The sequence below is a fragment of the Phaethon aethereus genome, assembly GCF_964289735.1.
Source record: "Phaethon aethereus genome assembly, chromosome: 26".
In the NCBI taxonomy this organism is placed as follows: Eukaryota; Metazoa; Chordata; class Aves; order Phaethontiformes; family Phaethontidae; genus Phaethon; species Phaethon aethereus.
In genome coordinates, this window is record NC_138602.1 from 2,163,971 (window position 1) to 2,191,380 (window position 27,410).

At 40.2% G+C, this 27,410-nt stretch overlaps 1 protein-coding gene across 1 annotated transcript; it reads left to right on the top strand.

The window, feature by feature from the left end:
* On the top strand, positions 1-27,361 carry MLLT1 (MLLT1 super elongation complex subunit; the record flags this gene model as incomplete). The annotated part of the gene is made up of 12 exons (XM_082010803.1): positions 1-24; positions 2,577-2,757; positions 5,432-5,514; positions 14,324-14,467; positions 16,118-16,243; positions 17,960-18,505; positions 22,199-22,286; positions 23,102-23,213; positions 24,508-24,607; positions 24,833-24,904; positions 26,666-26,737; positions 27,233-27,361. The coding sequence occupies 12 exons, from the start codon at positions 1-3 to the stop codon at positions 27,359-27,361; spliced, it is 1,677 nt and encodes a 558-aa protein (XP_081866929.1).
* Positions 27,362-27,410: the final 49 nt, after the last annotated feature.

The window sequence follows — 27,410 nt, forward strand, 5'->3', positions numbered from 1 at the left end:
ATGGATGCTGGAAGTTTACCTGAGGTGATGTAGAGCCGGCTGGCTCGGGCCTTTTGTGTGCGAGTGCCTGCGAGCTGGTAACAGGTCACTTACCAGCCTGGGGTTCGGGAGGTGAGCCCCGCTATCCTCTGAGTAATCATCTAAAGGAGAGCGAATGGAGACTGATTATGGCTTTCAGGCAATTAGCACATCAAACAAAAAAAACCCCAAACCACCAGAGCAGCCTTCAGAATGTTCATTGAGAAGTTGAAAAGCAGACTCCTTTGTATTATTACAAATTGTTTGAATAGGATCCTGATTTCCCTTTGTTGAGAGACACGCTTGGGGAAAAAAAAAAACAAATCCTCCATTTTCCATGGAGCAACTTTGGATGTTTGTTATGTTAGGAGATCTTATTTTCAAATGTGTTTCAACTTCTAGCTTAATTCACAGTGATTGTTAATTGGACGGGTATGTGCGGAGTATAGCAAGTACAACTTTCACTCTCAGTTAAACAGTTCTCTTTTATGTTTAATTTTGTTCTCTTCCACATAGTCCCATCTGTTTCTCAGCTAAAATTTCTCAGCCGTTTCAACTAGAAAGGCAAATTTTTTAGACTGACAGTCATTTGCACTTCTCTGGAGAGGGGTAGTAACTGGCAACAGTAGCACAATTTAAAGGGTAATTATGGAATCGATAACGTGAAGCTGCCGAACAGACTGGCTCAGTTGATGTGAACGCTTGCATGAACACTGTGGGAAGTATCTGAGATAAAGCAGGCCTGCAAGCACCCTCCTATGTGAGCTTGGGATTTAGGCAGACTGTCTCCACATAATGCTCTTCCACTGTAGGAGAGATTGCTGTGCTTTGAGTGAAACACACCTTGCCTTTTTTCTTATTCCTTAATACGGCATGAAAGAACAGGCAGCCGTATACCTTCATTTTTAGCTCAGGAGCGAGATTGAGCCAGTGCAGATAAGCCCTAAAGCACAGAATGGGAAAAAAATGGCCTGCCAAGAGGACTTGCAGAGGAAGGTTACCTAAAGAAATGTTGTAGTAAAACAGGTGAAGTAATTAATTAGATGAGTTAGTCCCTGAGTCTTAGAATTGATAATGTTGGATGGCAGCTGAAGGTATTTTGCTATAAAGATAACTGCCTGAAAGAGTGTGTTGAGGCTTATAGTTGAAATTAGAACTGGACTGCAGTTTGGGAGGTTGATCTTTGATGCCTGGTACTCTGTAGACCTTCTGTGTGATCCTTTTACGAAGAAAAGAATGAGATTGAGTGACTTATGCTTTATCAGAAAGCATGAACAATGCTCTGAAAATCACGTTCCCATAAAACATCAGGCTGGATATGTGAAATATTTTTTGAGCGATAATCATGGTCATACTCCTTGTTGCAGTTCCTCAATGGGAAAATGAGGATAATACTTTTCCTAAACATTTGTCTAGGTCTTGGGAAGCTCACTCTTTCCACGTTCACTAACATCATGCTCTCAGTTTGGGTCTGTGTACACCTGTAATACAGGTAATGCCAAATAATGTTGGCTCTCCCAATGGTAACTGAGAACTGCCAGAAAAAGACACTTATTTTCAAGTCTTAGGTGAAGAAGGGGGTCAGGACTAAAAATTGCCCCTTTTTTAATAAGCTCCCAGTTGCTGAAGCTGGATTTTGTTGGGTTTAGTTTGAGACTGATGTGCTGCTGGCCTAGTTTGTATAACATATATGCACAAAATTAGTAAGTAGTTGGGCACCTTAAGTGTTATTCCCTGCCTCTACAGATCTTGCCCTAAGATTTGCTTGCTTTAACTTGTGTCTGAATCACATTTGCCTTTCCTCTGTTGTATCTGTTTAATTCATTTGCTTTCTTCTGACTGTGAAGTCTGCAATAATACGTGGATCTTCACAATTAATTTAATCTGTTTTTTAAGACATTTAATGGGATTTTTGTGCTTTGAGCAAGCCAGGGAATACACCTTCTCTGTTATTCTATGATTAGAGTAGGATTCAGGAGTGCAAATCAGAATTAGGTTGTTTTGGTGTTGGATATTGTGGAGGCATGCTGTGTGTTAGTCTTGGTCTTTGAAAGTGCATTAATAAAATGCATTTGAAAATACAAGGAGCATCATGGCTGTATGACTGTATTCTAATAGATTACATATTCCAGGGGAGAATATCACAAACCACCAATTCGTGATTTAGTTTTTTCTGTTTTAAGATTAGTTTTCTATCAGTGCAGTGAATTCTGTAAGCTGTGAAGTTCTGTCTCTGACGCTTTCTAGAAATAAAGGTTCTGCAATTAGGGCTTTGCTGTCAATTTGGTTGGTGAGGCAGATAAATCTATCCTTCTTCTAAAGCTGTTTTCTCTGCAGTGCTAATATTAGGAACAAAATAGGTATGAAATGGTGCTAGGAGCTATTTTTATGATAACTTTTCTGTTGACAACACTGTTGTTTTCAGAATTAGACTAATCTCTCTGTGTTGTATTCCTCCCCTGCGGTGATCTAGCATCTTCTGTCTGTGGGGCTCAGCATTATGCATAACATGTAAGCTGTTTCATTTTGCTTATAGTCTTACCTCTATCCTAAAACAGTGCACGGTTCAAGTAAAATTGGAGCTGGGGCACCGAGCCCAACTGCGGAAAAAGCCCACCACCGAAGGCTTTACTCATGACTGGATGGTGTTTGTCCGTGGCCCGGAACAGTGTGACATCCAGCATTTTGTGGAAAGGGTGGTCTTCCGGCTACATGAGAGCTTCCCAAAACCCAAGCGAGGTGAGTGTATTTTTGAAGATGCGTTATTAGGTCTTTGTATGAAAGAGCATTGGGATTGTCACTTTTCTGTAAAATATCTCATTAAAGAGGAGCAAAATGTATGTTGCAGGCACTTCAGCTTTAACCTTTACTGTCTTTGTTTGAGGAAGGTCAGGGAGAATGGGACCTTCTTCTGATGAAAGGGCTGGAGGTCAGATGCTTTATTCTCTTACTTAGGCATTAGTACAGTGACAGCAGAAGATAATTCATGTTACAAAATGGGAAGGGCGGGTTTGATTTGTTGGTATTTGCCAACAAAAGCTGGAAGCATGTGATTGCTGAAAGATGCTGAAATACTGGGCTCATCTAACATACTGGAGCATATAGGCTTTTGCATTGGTCATTAAGTAGCCATCAGAATTCTTCCAATTTCAGGTGCCAGTTCAGGTAGTATTTAAGCCACCAGCAATCAGTGATGCCAAGGGGGTTGTGGTCTCTTTGCTACTGGCTGTATGTTCCAGCTGCATGTGTTGTGCAAGCATTGTGCAGTCAGCAAGATTGGGGAGAGTATACGAATTCTAGTGTTATTTTCTGTTGGGTCTGTTCTTTGCTCTTTCTGCCTGTCCAGCAACATGAACCTTATTCTTGGCATGGGGCAGCATGGTTGAGGTGGAGGAGCAGGAATTGCCCTTTTTCAGCAGCAACAAAGACTTAGATCTGCTTGAGATTGTGTAACTGTGTCTGCAGTGTTATTGTTATGTAGTGTTACAAGGAATGCTGGCTGCCTAAGAATATTGCTGTAAATTAATTCGTAATGTGCATTCTTTGAAATACTTCTTTGGAAAACTGCTGGTCATGCAGGGTGTCTCAGGACTACCTACTGCAGTGGTTATTTGTGAGATTCCACAGTGGAAGGTAACTCAAAGGTGTTCAGCTAGTAAGGATGTGAATCTAGTCTGTATGTTAATAATGTCTCTGTCAAATTGATGTAGTAAAACTGATGTATGATAAGCAAGTGTGATACTGAGCTGAAAGCTAATTTATAGAATAAAAGTTACAATCTGCTGTGCTACAATTCTTGTCATCTGGTGTAATTACTTTATTACAAACAACTGTGTTGGGATAGTAGATGGTCTTTGCTCAGGTGGTTGCCATCTCATCTACCTTTAAAGAGACTGTTATTTCCAGTCTCTGGGTTTTGTGTGCTTTCTTAAGCTTGCTTGTAATGCCAGCTTGCTTTTGACCAAAGTGTGTCTAGGCTGTACGTAAATGGTATGGCAGATGCATACTATCTCTAGATTTGTTTGAAGGGTTTCTTCAGATGGTTTGCTCTTACTTGGAGCAAAATCTACTGGTGAAGGTAGGCTTGTGCTGCTAGCAGATTGCTTGTGTAGTAATTTTAATTTGTTAGAATAGAGCGGCAAAGGAACAAAGGCTGCTTGGCAGATAGCCTTAAGATTCCTGCTGCCTTATTGGCACTGTTCTTTGGTTTTGGGCTTTTTCCCCTAAATGATAGGGTTCTTGTATGAAATTCAAGTTAAAACAAGTCTAGAGATTTTGATTATTTTTAGATATGCTCTTTTTTCACAGTTGAATTTTGAGTACTGCTTTCTAGCACCTTAATGATGGTAGGAGTGCTTAGAGCTGGGAATAATATATCTTCATTATAGGAAAATAATTTGTGTGCTTTTTAGGTTTGAGGTACTGTTTCCTAATCATATTAATTACTTGGAATTCTTTAGAGAAAGTAAAAAGTTGTGCATTGAATTCCTCTAATTACTTAATTGACTTTATTTACATATATTGTAGTGCAGAAATTATATGCAAGTGCATCCGGTTCTTGAGAGGGAGAATATCTGTGTTGGTATCATGTTTCTCCTGGCAGCTGTTACATATAGCCATGTCATGGACAAATAAATGATCCTAGAGTCCTTCGAGTCAGCTATCGTTACATTGAAATGCGGTGGTAGGTGATAGGAAGGATTCAGTAGTGTGAAGATACAGCAGGTAGTGGGACAGGGGGAACTGAGACAGGAAGCATGTAGATTAATTTCTTAGAAGCGATTAACTTTTGTAATCGATGTTTCCGCAGTAAGGAGCGCTGTGACCTTAGTGGCAAACTGTTCAACCTTTCCGGGTTTCCTTGTATGCGAAATAAATAGCAATGCTTACCTGCCCTTCAGGGTTGTTACGAGGTTTGGATGAAGCAGCTTGTAGTATGGTTGTTACGTAATTATGAAGATTGAGCATTTAAAAAAAAAAAATCTGCTCGCATGGTATAGTGTTTTGATTCATAAATGTGGGCATCAAAGTAAATTTTACCTTTCCGTACTGTTCAAATTCTCACCTTTTGGGTGTTCGCCTTTTTTTTGCAAGACAGCTTTAACTGGCAGTTTGCATTGTTGTGGAACAGCACAAAAATGTAATTGTATCTGACTGCAAAAGTGGGGGGAGAATCTCATGGAGTCTCTGGCACGGAGTGTTTTATGTTTCCTTTCCATGGGAGGAGCTAAGAACAGATTTTCATGTTCTTAACTAAGCCCATGACCACCATCTTATTTTGTTTTTTCACAAAGGTCAGTGTTTTAAATGTGTCCTGAGTTGTCAGAGGCCTATTTCTCATCTTGCAACTCCTTTTTGGCTCAGATTAAGTTACATTATATTCAAAGTTAACATTTTTCTGTTCTCTTTTCAGTGTGCAAGGAGCCCCCTTACAAAGTGGAGGAGTCTGGCTATGCAGGCTTCATTATGCCCATTGAAGTGTACTTCAAAAATAAGGTAGAATCTGATTTCTGGTCTTCTAATTGCTTTGAGCTGTGCCAGAGCCTGAAACTGCCTGACAGAAGGACTCTAAATTATGTGACTGTTTTATGTGTGTGTTTTTTATTAGTCTAATAAATAGAATTTAACTGGGAGTTGGAAGCTCCTGCCAGACTTCAAAAGAAAGCTTTTGGCAGGAGTGGAATTGTATAGAAAGGTAATATCAGGACAGTGTGATGGTCCTAGAGATTCTGAACAGAGATTGTACCACTTGTAATAAGCTTCTCTAGCATGGCTAATATTAAAGCAGGTTAAAATATTTTATGCAAATAGGGAAGTAAATAAACATAAAACACTGATTTTATAAACATTTGTAAATACTGTGTTGACTGTCAATATATTAAAAAAATCCATTTTTTTTATTTGCGGTGTTACTAAATGAACTGTACAGGTATAAAATTTCATTAGGCTCAAGACAAACATTTGCATATATAGGACAGGTATTTACAGCTATGTTAAAAATACTGTCATTCTTATTCAATACTCTTCCAAAAAGAAAACACTAAATATTTTAAATCTTAAGATGTTATGCCAACAAGTATATGAAAGTTAAAATTTGGAATTTATTGCTTGCTTTAAGTCTTACCGCAGAGGTCACATGCTACATGACTTGAAGAAGGTTATGAAAATAGAGATTTGGGCACTTGCGTTCATATTAACTCAGTTTCAGTTAAATTGTTTTGTTAAACATGAATAGTGAATTGTTCTGGTTTTGATTACTACTTAAATAAACAATAAAAAAATGTTCTGCTTATTATCTCTAAGAGGGAACCTAGCTAAACTAAATTTGACCGTTAAGCCCCATCACTATAATGTATGCTCTCACCCCCACCCCCTTGACCCTCTGAGCACAAGCCATTACTCCAGGTGTTGTTGACAGCAGACCACATATAACAATCTAATTCCATTTAGCTTCCCAGCATCCTTTCTATTGCACCCCCCACAAATGTGTCTGTCGTTTCCTTCTCACCCCAGTCTAGCAGAGTATACTGTCCTGGCAGTGTCATTTGCGAATAATTAACATTTTAGTTTGTGTTTTTGGCCTACTGCATTACTCTTACCCCACTTTATGAGTCTGAGTAATAAGGCAAATAATGAGACTGAACCGCAAGAAGACTTGTCTTCTAAACCTGGGAACGTTTTGCCCACAACTTTCTTTTGGGTGGGGTAAGCCAAAAGGATGTGAAGAGAAATGGCAGTTAGAGGGTAGGGGATGAAAGTTGTTGACAGAAGCAGCTTTTTTGGCAACCACTGAAAACTACGACTTGAGTGCAAAAAAACCCCCCCAAACCCCAAACACCTCAAAAGCTTAAAAGTAGTTTGACTTCTGGTGGCTTTTCTGAGGGTTTGGATGGAAATCAGGAAACTCTTCATCTGCACTGTATGTTGGCTTAATTCAGGTTCAAAATCTACCTTTACATTCCTGACCAAAAAATGTGAACGTCTCCATGCTGATTTCTTGTAAAGGGAATCTCTAATGACTGTGATGGGTGAGCTATGTTTCGTCTCTACTCTTACCTTTTATTTTCCCTTCCTTTCTTTACGCAGTCTTTTCTCACACTTGCCTTTTCCCTGCAGGTCTCTGATGGTTTTGTCTTTCACAAGTCCTCAGATCTTTCTCTCTCGCTTCTGCCTCGCCTATATTCTTTTTGTAGGTGCACTTGTTTGCATTGACTGTCATCTGCATTCATATGTTTTCGTTCTCTCTGTCCCTTATATTCGTACGGTCCTCATAGAACATGGAACTGGCAGCTTTTCTGAGTATAACTTGGTTTCACACCCATCGGGGTCATCACTTCTCATTGTTTCTATAAACACGTGACTGCATAGTTGTTCCTTCTAGCAATAGGGATAGGATAGCTTTTATAAATAAGGGAAATAGGTGGTCTCTGTTCTTAGTGGAAACAATGGAAGTAGCAGTTAATTTAGGAGAAGGCGGTTTGTTTTCGGCATTTTGGTTTTCAGGAACATGAAAAATAAATAGAAGAACAAGTTTATTTGCAGACTTGTTTGCAAAACTACAAGTCTTCAAAATACTCATCTTTGCCCTGTTTTTTTTATATTTATGTGTTATGGAGAATTTCTTTTTCACTTTTAAGCTTATCGATGAATTGACTAATCAAGGAGTTTCAGACAGCACCTCCCATTGTTTAATTGGGGCAAGTGGTGATTGAGGGAAAATATGATATCTTCCATCTTCCAGTATGTCATTTGATCAGAGCCATGTTCCCAGGCTCAACCATGAACTTGAAATACGTGAGCTATACTGAAGTTGTTTGACATTTGCTTTTACTGCTTAAAAGTAATTTTTCCATCCTTATGTTAGCAAATGTAATACTCTCTGCACATTTGTAAGTTATGCGTGGTACTTATGATTGCTAGAAGCTTAGAAAAGCGGCCTGACAATGTGAAGAACTTGGTTCCTCTGACTGCTATTGCTTGGTGATAATGCCATATTGAAATATTAAGAGCTGTGATTATTTTCAGTAAGTGGAGTTGAAGGCAAGGTAAGAGGTGAATACTTCTGCAAAGATGGAAATGCAAGGACAAAAGACAAGTAAAGACTGGGATATAGTAGAAATTAAAAAGATTAGGAAAGAGGAGGAGGAATGGCAAAGGCTTAGAACACAGCCTATTTTCTCCTGATTAAAGAACGTGACATTAAAGCACCAAATAAATAAGTCTTTACTACTTCAAGACCATATGTTCACTCTGATCTCTGTAAACCTGTTGACACTGGTGGGGATCAGCTGTTGTGTGAGGAGCATATATTGTTTTGAGTTTGCCTGAATTGATTACAGCATTTGGGACTCATCCTTGAATAACCCTTTTCAAGTAGATGTTATGGATTGATTCTGGGATTGGGTAGAAAACGCTGTTTTGTAGGTGGCTGGACAGGAGGAGTTGTGTGGGTCTTTCTGGCCATATGCTCCCTACATTCTAGCACGTTTTTGTTGATGTGTGTCCTCTCAGTTGAAAGAAGAGTTGCAAAGGCTTTGGGATTTGTTTATCGATGCATGTTTAGCTTTGTAAAGGTGAGAAGAGAAAGGGTTTAAAGAGGGAGTGAACTAATCTGTGGAGGCTGATCTTTGCCATGGCTGAAAATTTTTTTTCCAGTTTGTCTCCCTTCTCAGCTGTTTCCTTTCCCTGTTCTAATTTGATACTAGGATGAAAAATAGTGGTTGTTGGAGCCAGTATACTCTCGCTTTGGCTAAAGAAACATCAGCCTGTTCACTGCTACGGAACAGTTTTACTAAGAATGGCTTAAGAAGCTTTTCAATGAATTTCACTGAAACAGGGAAATTTTTTTTTTAGGCAACTTTGCATAAAAGTGTCCATTAACTCTTTGTGTTGGAGTACTCTCTTTTTGTTATTGTTGTCTGTTTGGAGTAGTAGAGTCAGTGCTCTCAGCCCCACTGAAGCTTTTGATGCCTTTGTGTCAGACAGGGAAGTGTCAGCAGAGTATTAAAAAAGGTGCAAGAGCCTGTTCTTATTCTCTACGGACAGTTACGTCTTGTTGGCATCTGTTTGTCCTTCCTGTGGACTGTGTAATTCAGTTCCTCATTAAGTAGGTGCTTTCTCAGTCCTGTCATTTGAATTACAGAACGTATATTTTCAATATTGTTGTCAACTTGGAAAATTTGTATATTTGAGCTTTCTAGAGAGTTGCAGTGGTCTATACAGGCCACAGGATTTGCAGTCTCATTTGATACGGATGGCCTGCTAGAGCCTTTGCCTCTGTAACTGAACCTGAAAAACAAATGGCAGGGTCTCAGCAGGTTGAATGATAAAGCTTTTGAAAGTGCAGTTGACTAATGATAGTGGATCGCTTGGGATTGTTGGCCTGAAAATGTTAGTATGCTATTTTTGTTTTAAAATTCTTTGTGTTCCTTCCTGTAATGAGGGCTGCTGTTAGTGGCTTCTGGTGCTTGAATCAATACAAACTGGGTACAATAAATGCCTTGCTGTTTTTCTACTGCTCTTCCCCTTCCCTCTTCCCCACTCAATTTCAACAGTCTTGAGGCTTTTTTTCATGGCCTCATTGTTGTCTCCAAATACATCTTAGAGTGGCGTATGTTGTAATCTGGGGGCTGTAATGCAGGTATGACTTTGTATTCATCCCGTCACATTTTTTTGCATCCTAATCAAATTAGATCTCCCCCCCTCACCCAAAGGTCTAGTGTACTTTCATGCTCTTCTGATATAAGGCAGATTATATTAATGCAACATGGATAAGATGTTGTATTAAAGTCTCTTTAAAGATACTCCCTCCCAATTTCAGTGCTAGAGATAAAAGGCTTCCAGTATTTACATAATGGATACATGTAACTTGGGCTTTTTCTATTAGCGAAAAGGGAGATAAGTGGAGAAATAAGTTTGATTCTTCCAGTTAGGTTCACAATAAAAACATGTATATTTTGCCCCTTCTGCAATATTTCTAGGCATAATATATAAAATACATAGAAAAATATTGGACAAGGGAAAAATTATTTGTGTTTAGAATTAGGAACTCGGTATAGACATTGTACATGTGTGCACATATGGCAGGGTAGGTGAAACTGGAGATCAGTTAGAACTACGTGTCAGGACTGTGCCATCAGGAAGGTATCGGCTTGTGAAATACTACTAAGGAAGGTTGCTGAAGAGCCTATTTTTGTGTGAGACATTGCATTTTACTTAACAAATTGCTGTGTTATTGGGGCAGGGTCTGCACAGGTTTGAGGAAGAGACGAGTAGATTTAGCCTGTTAGTATTTATCCAGTGTTGTTAAAAGTTGGGGAAGGAGGAGTAATACTTGTCATTTTGTCTAGACTTTAAGTGGAAGCATTTGTTGCTCACATTTTTTTTTAAGTCTGTTCTGTATTGTCTTACTTGCCAAACCTGCAGTACTTTCTTTTGTGCTGCTGCTGAGTGGTGAATCTTTTTTTACCTTTCTGTCATAAATTAATACATACTATCAGTTTACCCATTCTTCTGAGTGGACTGTTTTCCTGATCAAAACACGGGGGCTGCGTGTGTTTCAGTCACTGTTCAGTGTGGCACACTGATAGGCATCTCCGCATGCTGCATAGGTTGCAGTGCCTGGCAAGGAATCGTCGAACGTGGCAGCTTTACTAGCCATGCCAGCATCATATCATGTACTTGTAAGAGCTAGTAGATTATTAAATGCTTGTCTTTGAGCAGCGAGTATATTTTCCTAGTTCTCAAACAAAGTAATAGGCTTCAGATGGGGAACAGTTCCAAAATGCTGTTCTCTGTTACTTAACTCTGTAGAATCTCAAAAAAGATAAGGGTGTTTTATGGACTTGTTAGCAGGGTGTACTATAAGGCTGCTTGCTTCAAAAAATGAATATTGGGCTATTCACTTTTAAATGTCCTGTCTCCAAGTGCAGTGGAAGACTAGTCAAACGGGTTGTACAAGCCTGGAAAGGGGGTTTCATTTATACAGACGTTATGAACCGGTTACAGATAAATGACTCTGTTAGGCTGGATCTATGGCAAAAGGGAAGTAGTGTTAGATGTTATAGTTATTGAATAACCATGAGTCTGCTTCCTTGGTGTGCTAGATTTTTGTAGATAATTTTGTTTTATGGCTTTCTAAAAGTGATTTATGAGCTTTATGTGCACGCTACCAGTGAAATTCTTTTGATTTGTATTTAAGTGGCAAAGGGCACACCCTGCCTTAAAAACAGGACAAGGAAATTTTAACAAAAGACTTTGAAAAATCCCTTCTCTTACGAAAAGTGCCAAAAGAACTTTAACCCATTACTTCAGAACTCAGAAGAAAAATAAAGCAACTCCAGTGTTTGTAACAGTGCAGTGGCAGTCAGTGCAGACAGGAAGCTGGAAAACAGTAAAAATAAAGTGTAACGTACTCTGCTTTGGAGATTGGAGGTGGAGTAGGGGGATTCACTAGATGGACGGAAATTTACAGCAGCTGCAAATAAAGCCTGGCCCTAAGTTTGTGGTACATATTTCTTGTTTACTTCTCTGGCATCTGAGATTTAAGGGGCAGATAGAAACTGAGGTTCTAAGATGGCTTGCTCAGAGATACCGTACCAGGTTAACTATTTCATGCCCAAATTGACCATTGAATTTTTATCTGAATAACAGTAGTATCTACCAGTTAGAAATTGATGTGATCCATCTTTTCTAAAGCCTTTCTTGGAAGTAAGGCCGTTTAGAAAAGCTTATGGTCTCGGAAAGCAACAAAATGTCCACAGAAAGTAGGTCTCTCCCCTTTTCAGTTTTACTTGTTGACATCAAGGGTTGACTATCAGAAGGTGGATTCATCTACGAGTAAAGCTTAGCTTGCCTGTATAGTTGCTACTCCAGCAGGAGTACTTAGAGCGGTGTTGCAGTATGAAAACAGACTGCCTGGACCTGAGTTCGTAGGGTGAAAAAGTACCTATATGTTTGCAACTCCAAGCAGTAAGATGTGTAGATCCTAACATGTTTAGAAAGGCTTTGAAGTGTAGCACTGTGGATTCAGTGTGGCTTTCCATTTAAAGTTAGAGGATGTGTAGGTCCAGGTCAATTGAGAGAGATTTTCCTTGCTTTTCTTTTCCCCACGCCCTCCTTGGTGGTTGTTTGGAGGGAAGAACCTTTTAGGGAGGACCGGATGGGTTAAGCTTTGGAGTGTCTTGAGCTGTAATCATTAGCTGTCAGTGAAGGCAGTAAAGGAAAGAATGTTTATTTGCAGCTTTTTGCTTTGAGACTTTTGTACTTGTTCTTTTATGAGTGCTGTAATCTTAACTATTCACTTGGGTGGGGGGCTTCTGATGGCCTGAGATGATACAAAGGATATTTTAATGGTCATGGTACTTGGCTAGGCTCTGTTCCCAGGGTGGTCGTGATCTCTGAGTTGGAGAAAAATCACGTTGAAAAATGGTCTTAATTTTACAAAAAGTGGAAGGTCGTCAACAGAGGTACAATAAATATTTGGGAGGTTCTCTGATGCTTTTGAGTATCTATAAAAATGGGACACCTAAAAGGGAAATGAATCTGCTGCCCCTCTCCTGCTCTGAAAGCAAACAGGCAAATGACAAAGCAGAACTCTGATAATGTGATGGCATAACAGCTTTTGACTAAAGCCTGCTTTTGCTAATATATCCAATATCAATTTATTCTATGTTGTTAACCAGGAAAAGCATTTTAGAAACAATTCTTAGGCCACCTTTGGATTTCTATTCATCCTTCATTTAAGTTTATTAGACTTTGAGGGACCCTCTACAGCTGCTGTTTTAAATCCAGTGCAAGCACACACATGCAGAGCTCACTAATGATTCAGTTAATGAGAATGGTTGTAGCAAAAGAGGAAAATGACAATGCAGTGTATTTTGCAAGTACTTTTTATCTTACCATTCATCTGTTTTAGTAGACTTAGAACCCTTTTAAGTGCATGTAGATTCTTCAGGACTTTTCCAAAAGAGGGTCTAAAGACCCTTGTTTTGGTAGCATGTTCTTGCTTGTTAATGGGAGACAATTCTGTTGTATGTGTCTGCTTGGATGTCTGCCTTCCCCTGTTTGGGGAGATAGGACCCAAGACCTTGACTCCCAGGTGAGCTTAGGGTACTGACTTTGATGTAAACCAGGTGGGGTTACCACAGTTTTTCTTATTAGAGCTATAGTTTGTACAAGAAATGGCTGCTTCAGTGATGTTTGCATCCACCAAGCAAACAGCAGGACTCGGTGTGGTCTGAAGCTGTTTGACGCTTCAACCTATTTTCAGCAAATCTAATGGCTTGGGCTAGCAGCCTGCGGCGTCTGTTCCCATACAACAATGCAACTACACCAGGAAATCAAGCTGCTGGATATGAATTGTGGAAAAGACTGCTGTGCAGCTGCTTGATGTTGCGCATTGAATGAGACATGTGGGATGCATTCATGTAAATACTGAATGTACTGTAAGTCTCTGTGTGGTTTGCAGGAGAGTCTCTTTTGTCACATCTTGAGTTTTCATCTTGAAATACAGAATACAAGATAATACCAGGAAATGTCATAGCGATATTTGTAATATACAAGTAGTGTGCAATATTTGCCACTTTGGGAGAGAAAAAAGGAAGAGATTTCTTCCCTTCTGTACTGCAAATGCAGAGTGTTTGCTGTGCTTCTGCAGCAGGTGGAACAAAACCAGTGAGGCGCAGATGATCCCCAACATGCATACAAACTCCGGATTTCTTCAGTGAAAGTGCCCTTGGAAAGCTCAAAAGCCTAGGATATCTTCTTATTCAGCTCGTGCAATATGCATATTGAAAAGGATTTTACAAAACAAGCCATCCTTTTACCGTTGCATTTAATCTTTTCTCAGTACCCACAGAGTTCCTGTGAGTTCAGAATTTGTTCCTTTTCCGAATAAAGGATTATGCTTTTTCCTAATATTGATACTTACAGTTCAGTTGCTTCCCAAAGGAGATAGGATCTGAATTTCAGTGAAAATAGAATAGTGGATAAAGCTTGTGAATCTGCTCTCCTAGGATGAGTTGAACAGCCTTAAACAGACAATTGTCCGTCAGTATCCTTGTCTGTGCGTTTCTTCTGCAGTGAAAAGCCATGCCTGAGTTTCTGATGAACAGTATGGCACTGAACTTCAGGCACTTTAGGCTCAAATAATTTATTTCCTAGCTCTCCGATTGCATGATGGAAAACTCTATGAATGCAACACATAGTGGTTTATCTGGGATTTTCATGAGTGACTGTTTGAATCCTCTGACTTACTGTGCTTGCCAGACTTCTTCTGTTTTCCCAAAGTCTTTCTTGTTTTTAGGAGGAGCCGAAAAAGGTTTGTTTCACATACGACCTGTTCTTAAATTTGGAGGGAAATCCACCTGTGAACCACCTTCGTTGTGAGAAACTCACTTTCAACAACCCCACCAAGGAATTCAGACGTAAACTCATTAGGGCTGGAGGGGTAAGTGCCAAAGGGATTGGAGATCTGAAGAGGTTCTGCTAAAATGTGTAGTGATCTCTATTTGCTTTGGGGTTTCTTTTCAGCTGCAGCCCAGCAGGCTACAGTTTTCTATGTTCATCTAAAGGATGACCCAGCCAATTTTACTCCTGGTTATATGACTGCAGCACTTGAAGCAGAACTAAACTATTGCTTGTGTGATTGGTGGCACTACATTTTCAATTTAAATGTGACCATTAATATCAAAGCACTAAAACCCCTCTGGAAAAGGAGGAGTTCTGTGAATGTTGTGCGCTGTCCATTGGGCAGTTACAGTCATCTGTGACCTTCCTAGTGTTGAAAGCTGTATCAGTATAGAAAAGCTCAAGAAAAGGGAGACACTTCCAGTCTATTCCTTACTCATTTTTGCCACAGGAAAGCTTAATACTTGGTGCTTCCTGGTCAAGAAATGCCCTCTAAACCTGAGGTCTGCTGCTTGTGCCTTAGACAACAAAAAATTAAGGAAGAGTGTTAGAATTCAGAGTGAAAATGGGTGTGGAGGGGAAAAAAATAGATATATTCTTGAAGGCACAATAAAATATGAGTTGCTACAGTGGATGAACTCTTACTTCTGGGAAACTAATATGCAGTGATAAACTAAACAAATGATCTTCAAATAACTACAAGATCTAGGCAAATTAGTACAAGCCACAAAGTGCATGAAGTTCTTAACCAGACGGAGAATGTCATGACTGTATTCTGAGACACCCTCATATATAGCAATGTATAATTATGTTCTATTCAAGGACTTTATTCAAGGTGGTCCTAATTGCTGGCAACATTTTCTTCTGAAAAAACCCCATGTTTCTAGCCTGAAAAATTAAAAAAAAAAACAAACAAAGCTGTGGGGAAGTTTGTCAATAATAAATCTCAAGAGTCGCAAGTATTTCAAGCTGATCTGTCCAGATCTTCCACAGTGTGGCAGTGCTTTTCTGTATGGGGCACAAAGAGGAAGGTGCTTATTTTGGCTGTAGGATGGCTAGAACATTGTTTGCTTTCTAGGCTTTTCATAGTACATTATTGTATTCCTTATGTATTGAGGTGTTTCTTCTGTGAATCACTTTTGATACCATTCACCTAGTGGAAATTTTCTACAGGATTATTCTGGCAGAATATAAGGGAAGTAAGAAGGGAAGTGTTTCATGGAACTCACTGGTGGTAAGATCTAGTCAAAGGAGAGACACAAGGCCTGCTTCCTCCCCACCCCCCCCCCGAATGAGTGAATTCAGCTTCTCCTAAATTGATGAAGTCTTGCTCATTCCCTCCAGATTTACCTTGCTACCTGTTTGCAGGATAAGAGCATTTGCAGCAGAACACACAGTTCTCAACCAGAGCTTTATTGCGTGCTTGTGCTCAGAACATTGGAGTTCCCTTTGGGAAAGATACTTGATATTGCATGTTGCCTTTTTTTTTTGTGGTTTTAATGTTCTGTATTTGAGGAGTTGCCTTTAAACTGAGCATTACCTAGACAATATCTTTATGGCCCTTAAGCAGGGGAAAAACATCCAAAAGATGAATAATAGTGTGTTAACTGAGCAAGCGACTTAACATAATCATGTGTTAATAGTCTGTGCAACTTTACTCATACGTAATTTTTCTCCTCTTTATTACTAGGTGATGGTAATGCCAGAAGGAGCAGAAACTGTTTCGAGGCCAAGTCCTGATTATCCTATGTTACCCACAATACCGCTCTCTGCCTTCTCTGATCCCAAGAAGACCAAACCATCCCATGGATCAAAGGTCAGTGAAGCATGCTTTTGTGTCATCCTGAGGTGAAGAAGTCTTTCAGGACTTGCTGCTGAGAGCTTGTTTAGCAGCCGCTTCTGGCTACTTCTAATTCTGAAAACTTCTTCCTTGTACTCCGTAGTTCACTAGCTAATGGTCTGGAACTTAGCATAATTTATGAGGCCTTTTTATGATTTGCTAGACTTCTCTACAGGGAAATTTCAAAAGAAAATTAGATGTTCAATTTTGGGTAATTTTTGGTGAATGATATCTTCCTCATGAACTGCTATAGCAATAAAGTTGAATGAAGTCCTCTCTGTTCTGACTTGATGCTGAAGATGAATTATATGGCTCTTTCACTCTGTCATGTTAAGCTGTGCTCTAAGTCCTGGGGGATTTCGATCTCTTGGCAGCAAGGCTGAGTAGAGAGTCAGCATTTGCTCTGTCTTTAGGACTACTTAGGGTCGTGGTGTAAAGACCTTCTGGTAGAAGGTCCAGAACATAGAACATGCTACACTTGGTCAAACTAGCGGTTTCAAGTTTTGATGTTTGCATCCAGCAGTTCTTGAAACTTCAGAAGAAGCTTAAGTTTTCTTTTTTTCACTTGTGTGATGAAGCTATTTTTGTGTAATAGGAGAAACAACCCACAGGCCATGTGTTTTGAAGCAGATTACAGCACTGAACAGTCACAAATATTAACAGCAATTCATTTTATGGTGTAATTTAATTCTGATATGCATTTTGTTCTGATATCCATTGTATTCCCCAAACACTTCCAGCACTTCAGTCATGTCTCTTGATGTTGATGTTATGAAACGGAATAAAGATGACTTATCTATTAGTGGCTGATGTAATTTTGGTCAGGAATGAAGCATTAGAAAACAGAGAAGACAGAAGAGAAAAAAAGTGCTCTGACCCAAGCTCTGGTGAAAATTGCCAGTGCCAAAGAGACAATAGTCTCCTGCTTCTCTTCCTCCATGTTGCCCTCAGAAGTGCACGTGTGTTTGCATCTTGGCGTGTCCAGTTCATACACCAGTGTCTCCCCATAAGACCCACTTCTATAAGTGTTTTGAGTTCACATATTATTCGCAAAGGGAAGTACTCCTTTGCCTTCATGCATACCTGACTCTTAGGATGGGCAGGTTCCTAATGATTGGTGTCTTAAAGCTCTTGCTAAAGGTGATAAAATGCCTGCTGATATCAGATACTTTGGCTGTTTTACAGTTGTTGGGACACTCAGTATTTTTGTCAAGTTGCCGTGGTGTTGAGGTGAGTTGGGGGCTAGGCTGCGAACGTAACTTGCATTTGCCATGGATGTGATTTAATCTTAAAAAAAAAATCTCTTTAGCTGCTGGGTTTTTTTTTTCCCCTAAAACGTGCTTTGACATATAACTTTGTGCAACACAGCTAGAATGAATTTCCTCTTACCTGGCTTCAGATGTTAACCTTGAACTAAACATCTATAGATGTTTAAAGACCTCCTTTTATAGGCCATGGAAAGGAACAAGCATTTGTGAAACATCCTGTCCTGATGTAGATGTTTAGGTGCCTACTGTCAATTTCTGCCCATCAGCTTTCAGGCAATCTAGACCTCTGCCTCAGAGGTAGATAAGTACATTAGGCATTTGTGGGTGGATGTCTACCTGAAACAGATGCTTCAGTGTGTTTTATAATTCTGTGCAGATCTTCAATTTCATACCTAGCTTGCATGTTTCTGTTGCTGAATTTTAGGATGCAAACAAGGAAAGTAGCAAGGCATCCAAGCCGCACAAAGTAACCAAGGAGCACAGAGAAAGGCCAAGAAAAGACTCTGAGAGCAAAAACTCCTCCAAAGACCTTGAAAGAGAACAAAACAAGCCTTTGAAGGACTCCTCCAGAAAACCAACTGAGAACAAACTGCCTAAGGAGGAGAAGGCACCTCCAAAAGCTGCTTTCAAGGAACCAAAACTGGCCGTGAAGGAGACCAAACTGGAGAACACTTCTCCAAAGGGTGGGCCGCAGCCGGAGTTAAAGTCTTCCAGCAAGAGGCCCTCCAATGTGGAGTCACCAAAGCCTAGTGCCAAAAAACAAAAAAAGAGTAGCTCCAAAGGGGTAAAGAATATCCTAGGGACATCTCCCAGAACCTCGTCTTCCTCATATCCGGAGAAGAAACAAACCAAGGAGAAGATGAACGCCAAAGTGGAAAAGGTAAAATCTGAAAGTGAGGCCAAGGAGTTAAAAAAGCCTGTGGAAATGGAGGAGTCGAATTCAGAGGATGAAACTTCTTTCAAGTCAGAGGTGAGTAGGGATTTGTCCTTTACCAGAATTTTTAAGCACGCTGTTTAAATCCCTGCACAAGAAAGGTGTTCAAAAATATTCCCTTAGATAAGATAAAGATCCAGATTGGCAAATGCTTAGGCTGGGTTGTAGTTCAAATAAAACTCTTCGGTGAAAATCCTGTGAGTTACTGCTGTGTGGTTTACCTCCTGTTTCAGATAGGCAGTTCTATTTAGATTTATCTACAGGCAGAGTTATCTAAAAACTGGAGTTTGTTAACTGTCTCTTGTTCATCCCTTGCAGTGACATTTATAGAGCTAGAGTATAGTAGGCATAGGCACACTTCCCACCTGCTTATGGTAACATAATGTTTTTGAACATGATCTTAATTCAGAAAAGGAGGAAATAATTTCAATTTTGTTTCTGAAAAAAGAACCCCCAGTATTAAAATGTAAATAAAAACCCCTATTCCTGACATAGCGTGTAAGAAATGTGCTATTGGCTAAAGCTCAAAATACAACCACATGCCACTAAACCTAAATAAGTTGTGTTGTAAAACATAAACCAAATTATGTTATTGTACTACTATTTTTAAAAGCTGTCTAAATATTTTTTCCTTTTTACTACTAAGAACATTCATCATCCTCTGTCTTCTAAAAACTGTCTTCCAAAAGAAGACAAAAAAAAAAGCAGGAGGGAAAAGGCATGACTTAAATCCAAACTCTTGCTACTTTTCGGTTGTAAGAAGCCATATATCTTCTAACAGGATTCACAAGATAATGTCACATTCATTTTTGAACTGCTTCCTACTGACCACTTTTAGAAAGGTTTGTTTTACTAGAATAAATCTTCTAGGGACAATTCATATTATGACTTAATCAGCACCATGATGCAGTAAGTATTGATGTGTTTATTTCAGAAAGGATTTTTTTTTTCTCAAAAGATTCCTAGTAGAAGACTTCATTGGGGAAGCGTTAATTCAAGTTACTCTACAAAGACTTTTTCCAGATTGATTAAATGTGTAGCTCGTGCATTAAAAAGAGGCAGCTCCTCTCCCCTTTTAGCCTCATACCTGAAGTGCATCCAGTGTGTAGCAAACCTGTCATTTCTGTACCAGATCCATGGCCCTCACTGTGAGCATCTGTACTCTGCTGATCTCTGTTAAGTCCTGAGTGTCTTGTACTTCACTGTTTCTTAGGTGTCATCCATCCCCTTGGGACTTGCCATGCAGCTGTACGCTGATAGTGCTGTTTAGACTGTTCCGTGTAACCACAAACCGTGGTTGTGGTTCCACAGTGTCTGCTGCCGTCCTGTCCTGCCCCCACCAAGCTTTGTATGCTTCTGTGTCCTCTCTTGCACCAGCTCTCGTGTCTGTTGGATGCCTGACAGAAGTATTTGAGTGCTAGCCCAGAAGGAGGGTAGGAATACTTAGTGTGATGGAGGGGGAACCGTGGCAGCTACCAGTCAGATCAGCTTAGGTTTCTGTGGAATTTGAAGCTTAAGGGTATAACTGCATAATGCGTTGGCATCAGCAGAGAAGACTGACTGAGTTCCTTTTCCACCCTGGGGGGTTCTTTTTGCTCCCAACGCTGCAGTTTGCTACTCCATCGTTTGTACTGGTACAGCTGTTTGGATCTGTGTGGTAAGCCACATCACTAAAGCGAATGAGCAGCTGGAGGTGGAGCGGGGCCCAGAAACTCTTAAATCAGCTTTGCTGCCGCAGCCAGCGTATTGTGCAACATGCTCTGAGGCTGCAAGTCCACGATTGCTTTGAGTTGACATCTTTGCAGGCTGCTGTTGAAAGGAACAGTCTTGCTCTCGTTTTTGCTGCTGGCGTGAGAGCTCGTGTGACTTTGCAATGGGCTGGAGGAGTTTCTCCTTCCATTTCAGCTCCTGCTGAAAGTTAGTTGTCCATCTTTTTTTTTTTCTCTTTTTTTTTTTTCCTTCCCCCATCAAGTCCAGTTCCCTGAACTGGCCTCATGCTTGGCTGCCTAAGTGCTAGCGCTGACAAAAGGGAGAGGCTGAGATGTGAGGGCAGGATTGTTTTTTCCATTGTTGGCATGTGCTTTTGTCATATCATGGTGACAGTAACTGCAGCCTGAGCATGCAGAGTATGTCCAGCTGGATGCCTCCTAAACGGTTGAAATGGCTCATAGGGTTAATGGCAAAAGGAGAAATGGGGTCTATACAAATTCCATCTTCTGCTTCTTAGGTCCTATTAAAGTAATTTTAAGAGAACACATGCTAGATTATCAGGAATGAAGGATGTTAGGATTGAATCTGTACAGGGTAAGACACAGGAGCTGCGCTTCCTTATCTTGAAAATACTGCTCTTTACTTGCATGTTGTAATTTTTCTAAGCAAATAGGGCAGTGTGACAATATGTCAGATACTGGAATTATTAAATTATTCTGCTTTGCTACGCAATCATTCACAAGGGTTGTAATACCTCTTTTTGATATTTTTCCCAGCCTTCTTAGAGTTGAATAAATGAAACTTAACAATATTGGGTGATAAATTATAGGGAAGGGTGGTATTGGGATGGAAGTCCTGCTGCTGCTTTCACTTATTAATGCCCAAAGCTGCTGACGTGCCTCTTTCTATCTGTTTACAATGTTTTTATAGTATTAACACTTTCTGTAATAAAGTTGATTGATCAATGGGAATGTGTGATTTTTCTAGCATCAGGATTTGGTAGTGGAAGTAATAGGTGGATTCCCAGGAACAGTGCAATGAAATGGAAATGCTAAATTTCCAAGGAATTGCTTTTAGAAAGGAGGATAATATTACAGTACACCGAGAATCTTTAAACTAGATCCTACTGAGTTAAAAAAAAATAAAATCCCACCTTTAATATTGTTGTAATAGTCCTTGCTGCTATTGGGGATGAAATTGTTGATTTAGCCTTCACTGCCACCTCGTGGTCCTTTAAGCTAAAGCATGTGATTGCTGTACAATATCTGGTTTTAAGTTAAAAACATACGTAGCACTAAAACTTTGTTTCTGGGTGCTGTTATTAGCATTATTAGTTCATTATATCTTTTTACTCACTCTTACTGCATAGTATGCTCCTGGCATTTCAGCCGAATACTGACAGTAGAGTTCGTTTCACTAGAGTTTAGCTGTTTTCTGTTATGTTTTCACAATAAACTGGAAACAGTACAGTGGATTGCTCAAATTGGTGTAGAAACAACTGTTTTGAGGGTATAGTAATGAATTAGAACTGATTTTGGAGTCAAGTGAGCTAGTTAGGATAGGCATCTGTTTAATGATCTGTACGAGGTGGTCAGAGGGAATGTTGGTGGGTTACAATAAATACACTTTTTAAGAGGGCTTTGATAGTTGTTCTAGGTTATATGCTAGTCATCGTCCACATTTCAAAATAAGGGTTTTTTCACTTTGACATTTTACAGATGCTATATTTCATCACTTGAGGCTATTTGAAACTAGTGGTGTGAAGGGTTTTGGGGGACCTGTTGATGCTGCTGCCCAGGAGCGCTGTGCTACAGCATGCTAAAGTTTTCATAAATGTTGTTTTTATTCACCTTGCCTTTTTTATATTTTCTGTAATTCCAAGAGCTGCATTCAGTGATGTGTGATGTTGTAGAGTGTTCAAATGCTTCTGTCTCAGCTGTGCTTTGTGCTCTGCGCTGGTTTTCTGGATTAGAAAGGTTAAGATTCTTTTTCTTTTTTTCCCTTTTATGGGGGGTTAAGTCTGTCCAGTCCAGCCCTTCCAACTCCAGCTCCAGCTCCGACTCCAGCTCTGACTCTGATTTCGAGCCATCTCAGAACCACAGTCAAGGTGTGTTGCAAGAAATAAAATTTGTTAAAATCTTCTTTGCATAACCTTAAAAGGCTCATGAGAATTAGGTCTGTTTTCCCAGCACCATACATAAGGCTAATACGTTTTCTTGCATGCAACCATGTGTGGAAGCTGTGACGCTGCAGCAAGAAGAGGCAATAATGTCGTAGCGTAATCATGAACAAGTATTTTTCTTGTTTTGGCAGTTAATTTTTGAGTAGAGCATCTCTCTGGATTTGCTTCTTTCCCTGTTTGGTTTCTGCATCAGTTTATAAATGTGTTTGCTGCTGCTTGATCTATAGTGTCACCAGAATATTTCTCCTCCAATTTCATATATGTTTTATTAAAAATTGTAAATGTGACATTCATCATTTTTCCAGTGCATAACATAGCTTCTTTTTCAGATCCCTCCAGTGATAATCCAAAGAGATATACTGTGGCAATAGTAAATGTTCTAACCTTAGCAAATGCTGTGTTGCTACAAATACTGTCTCTTGAGTGACATTTACAATAGTCTGCAAATGCATGAAAAATTTGTCCTTTTGTTTTCATCTCAGAAGAGAGTGGGAGGATTTGGGGGGAGGCTAGGGTGGCTTTGTGGCAGTTGTAAAGTTTGTCAACTCTGCTTTAGTTTTGAGACTGGAATACAGTGTCCTTTAGCAACAGCTTTGTGCAACATGAAAATACCAGCGTCATCTTATTGAGAAATCTTGATGTGTCTTAATAACAATGAATCCAGGTCAGATCAGATAGCTCGGATGGAGTTCTGCTGCCTGTGTCGTAGCGTTGAATTGCTTTCTCCCCTCTGATCCCAGGCCCGCTGCGCTCCATGGTGGAAGATCTGCAGTCAGAGGAGTCAGATGATGATGACAGCTCCTCTGGAGAAGAGGCAGCAGTCAAAGCAAACCCAGTCAGCCGGGATTCCAGGTGGTAACAAATCAGAAAGATAGATGTTTGTTGTCTTTTTGCCCTCTGTGCTTGGTATTTTTGTTTGCCCTCCGTTTGGAGGGAGGAATCAAAGTGATGGAGCTATGTGTGAGAGGAAAGTGTGAGAGAAAGAGGGAAAGGGCAGATGTGGGGAGTTAAGTACCCATGGGGAGGGGACACAGAGTTGATGAGAACAGCAGGGTGAGAACAGAATCGGATGAGGAGAGATCGTTGGAGCCCAGAGGAAGCCTCTGGGAAGTAGTATGTGTTGAGCTTGCAAGTGTTAGTAACTGAGCCCCTTAAAATAGTCACCTAATTGTTGTCTTTAGATCTCTGCTGAGCTGAATGGTGTGTGACACCTTTGATCTGCAGAGATTAGAGGAGCGTTGTGGAGGCTGCCAGCATGTGTGCTCTTCTTACTGCATATGACTGATACAAAACGGAGGAGCCTTAGTCTTTGCTGATAGTGTGCTGACAGTTGGTTACTTGACTCCTATGGGACTTGGCTAACAGCTGTTTCCTGCTTTAGTCAGTGGAAATAGTTGAATTTCATCCTTCTCCCCTCAGGAAACACTGTTGTAGCCAAAACCGGGAATCTGAGGCTGAATGTTTGAAACCAAATGCTTGGCGCAGATAGCTGCTGCAAGTTTCAGATGATGCTTGTGTTCACCAAAACCTGGGGGGGAAAAAAAAAAAGTTTAAAAAAACCTGTTGTTGCACTCTGTCATTATCAACTAAACAGGAATGGAGAGATTTTGAAGGATACTTCTTATACCCTTAGGGGATAGGTAATAAACAGTTTTTCAAGCTTATCCAAAGTAGGGTACCTGCTGTAATACATCTGTAGGGCCACAAGAAAAATGGGAATAAACAGGAAGTCTCAAAGGTCAGAACAGAAACACTAAATGAAATTTTTTTGCCTGTGTTCTCAGTGGAGGTGTCGGGAAGCCTCTCGGTGATCTTGGAATGAATCCCCAAAATGAACAGTAGTCATTTGTGAAAATCAGGTGGTGCTTCTCAGTTGTTCTAAGGGGACTTGTGTATGAAAGAGATGAACTGCTAGCTGTAACGTGTAAACTAAAACTCCCTACTCTGCCTGGCTAGGAAGATGGCAAAGGTGACGTCAGCTAGGGTAAAAGGGATTCTTGGAAATTCCAGACTGACTGTTTCTCCCAGACAATTTAGTAATCTATAATAAAGAAGAGAATTTCATTTAACTCTGCGTGGTTCAGTTGACAGCTAAGTAAGTTTCCTATTACCCAGTGATGCTAATTCTCTACTACTTGTTTTTCAGACTGAGCCTTAGTGACAGTGACAGTGATAACAGTGCAGATTCCTGCCTGCCAAGTCGAGAGCCACCTCCTGGTCAGAAACTGCCCCCAGCAAATAATAAGGTATTGCATCCTATGTGTCCATACAATGCTTCTTTGCACCACTCTTGGTTCCTGCTTTGTGTTCAGTCCGTGGTGTTAGTTCTGACTTGCACCAAAGTTTCCCTGTTTCACTGCCTTCATCAGACAGGTAACTTCTCTCTGTTCAGTGCTGTGCATCCAAACCATTAAACCACCATGTTGTCTGAACTAATTTTGGTCCCTAATGTTGATTTCTTTTACCCTCAGGCATCTGGAAGAAAAAGCCCAGAGTCTTGTAACAAGCCAGAGAAGATCCTGAAGAAGGGAACATATGACAAGGTATGTTTGAGGATTTGCATATCTCAGAACTGTTGGATGCTCACTGACGTTTGTGTGGAAAACAATTTGAATCAGCCTAGCCTGTTCAGATCGTTCTTTCTTGGCAGCTTAAAAGCTTGAGTATAATGAAAAACAAATGTTGAAAGGACAGACTTTGGAGAGTGACGCTGCAGAAGTTGTGTATATTAAATAGATGGACCCCAGGTCATTTCCATATGCAAAATGTTAAAATTGTTTTATTTGTTTGCCCTTTGTCTGAACCAATGGTCTGGCCACTGCTGCAGTGGCGAGTGCCTCTTCATTAAAAGGCAGTTTTCATCTGTCTTTAATCTTACAAATTAAAGATTGTTTGATGCTCTGCTTTGCTGGTTTAGTTGAAACTTTTGTTTGTTCAGTGAAATGCCCTCCTTTCTGGCCTCCAAGGAAAGCAGAGCAGTGTATGTGCTCCTAAAGCATGGCTAACTTGCAAGCAAACAGCCAAACCTCAACTTGTCCACAAAAGTCTCTCACTGTGATTTTTTTTTTTTTTTAAAGGAATCGATCAAGTGGGAGCTTAATACTTTTCCTTAGTCTAATCATTGAGGCCTTTACACTACAGTAATCAAAGAATCAGTCTGTAGTTCTCACTGTGTGTTTTAACATTTTTTCAGCAGGAGAATACAGCACAGGTTAATCACTTAAAGTTAGGTGTGTGATCTTGGAGATATTTGCATCTGAATCTCCTGCTAGCTACAAAATCTTCCACTGTTAACCGTAGCTGAGATGGCTGAGGCAAGGTTTGTAGGTAATACTATCTTTTATTAGACTACTTAATACAGATAGGAGACACCCATTGAAGAGAGTTCCTGAAATACCATCAGTGTTTCCAATTGTCAGAGGTTTATAAGATACTAGCTCTCCCAGGAAGCATAGCATTCAGTACTGCTTAGGTGTCTTGGGGAAAAATGCTTTTCTGTGTGTGAATGTGCTGGGGAGGGGTGTATTTCCTGTCTTTTGGGTTTGGTTTTGTTGGAGGGTTTTTTTTTTTTTTGCCTTTGTGCAATTACTTAAATGAGTTCAGTTTTGCTGATACAGACATGAACAACTCTGGGGCAGTTTTATGGATAAAGAATCTATTCCCTGTGAGCAATAATGTGCCAACAGAAATTTGCCTTGTTGGCTGTCTAATTAAAGAAAAGAAGGAAGAAACAAACTGTTCTTATATAAGAACAATTAACGTGTTGAGCTTGTAGACAATCCTGCATTTCCCATTGTGGTGTATGTAAATGTTCCTGGGAATACAAGGCACTCAAAGAATTTTTTTCCTTACCTAAACACAAATCATTGTTCAGCAGATTGCTGGGGTGTCGGTCACTGAGCATTCATGCACGTATTTTCAGGTAATGAGTAGTTTATTAGTACAACCCGCTGATGAAGAACTTGCACTGAAGTTCATAAAGATGAACTTCACCTTGTTGAGGTCCTCTAAGCTCAAAGGTTCTGACTGCTTTTTTAAAGCTGGTTACAGGTGTGTGTTTAATGGTATCATTAAGTAGCCTTGCTGATGCAAGGTCTTCAGACCATCCATATTTATGTCAAGTCTTTAGTCTCCCAGTACTTGATAAGGATGGAGGAGGCAGTAAAAAATTTAGGGGAAAAACTGAGAATAGGAACATGTCTGAAAGGGTCTCAAGTTCCTCTGATCCTCACTAGGAAAGTCACTTTGGCAGCCATACAAACATGCCACGTATGTCATTCTTTCTGTTCATGACTCCTTTACAGGCCTACACTGATGAATTAGTGGAGCTTCACAGGCGACTAATGGCACTACGAGAGCGCAATGTGCTACAGCAGGTAGAGATCATTTGTCAGCTTTCTGGCAAGCTGTCGTACTCTGGTAATCTTTGTGTCCAAGGGTCTCAGCCGGACCCCTGTGATGCTTGACCTCTCCTTCATGAGAGGGTTTGGTTCACTCTGAAAGCAGAGATATGTAGGGAAAAAAAAAAAAATCATGTGCATGCAGTGTTTCTGTTGGAAAAAGATACAGAAGCATGGTTTGTGTACCATCCTGGTAGCGGTCCCAAAGCTGGGCACTCTCGGTCTAATTTAAAGGGAAGGAAATGTGCCCACATTGCTTTCTGGACTGAGATAGTCAGGCATGCAGGTGGAGGTGGTTTGCTTTTTTGGGAGAGGATTCCCTCTGTGTTGCGAGACATTCTCATCTCTGAGGCTATTCTGAAGGGATGAGAAAAGGACTGGATGGGTTGCTCTGTATCTGCTGGCTTTTCTGCTGTACTTAGTCTTTATGGGGTCTCTGGATACATCCTTGCTTGTCTCCTTTCTGTACAGATTGTAAATCTCATTGAGGAAACTGGGCATTTTAATGTTACCAACACAACCTTTGACTTTGACCTCTTCTCCCTGGATGAGACAACCGTCCGTAAGCTGCAGAGCTACTTGGAAGCAGTAGCAACATGACGCTTGGCCTTAGAAGCAGGCTGCTTTTGAAACCAGAAATCCCGTTTAT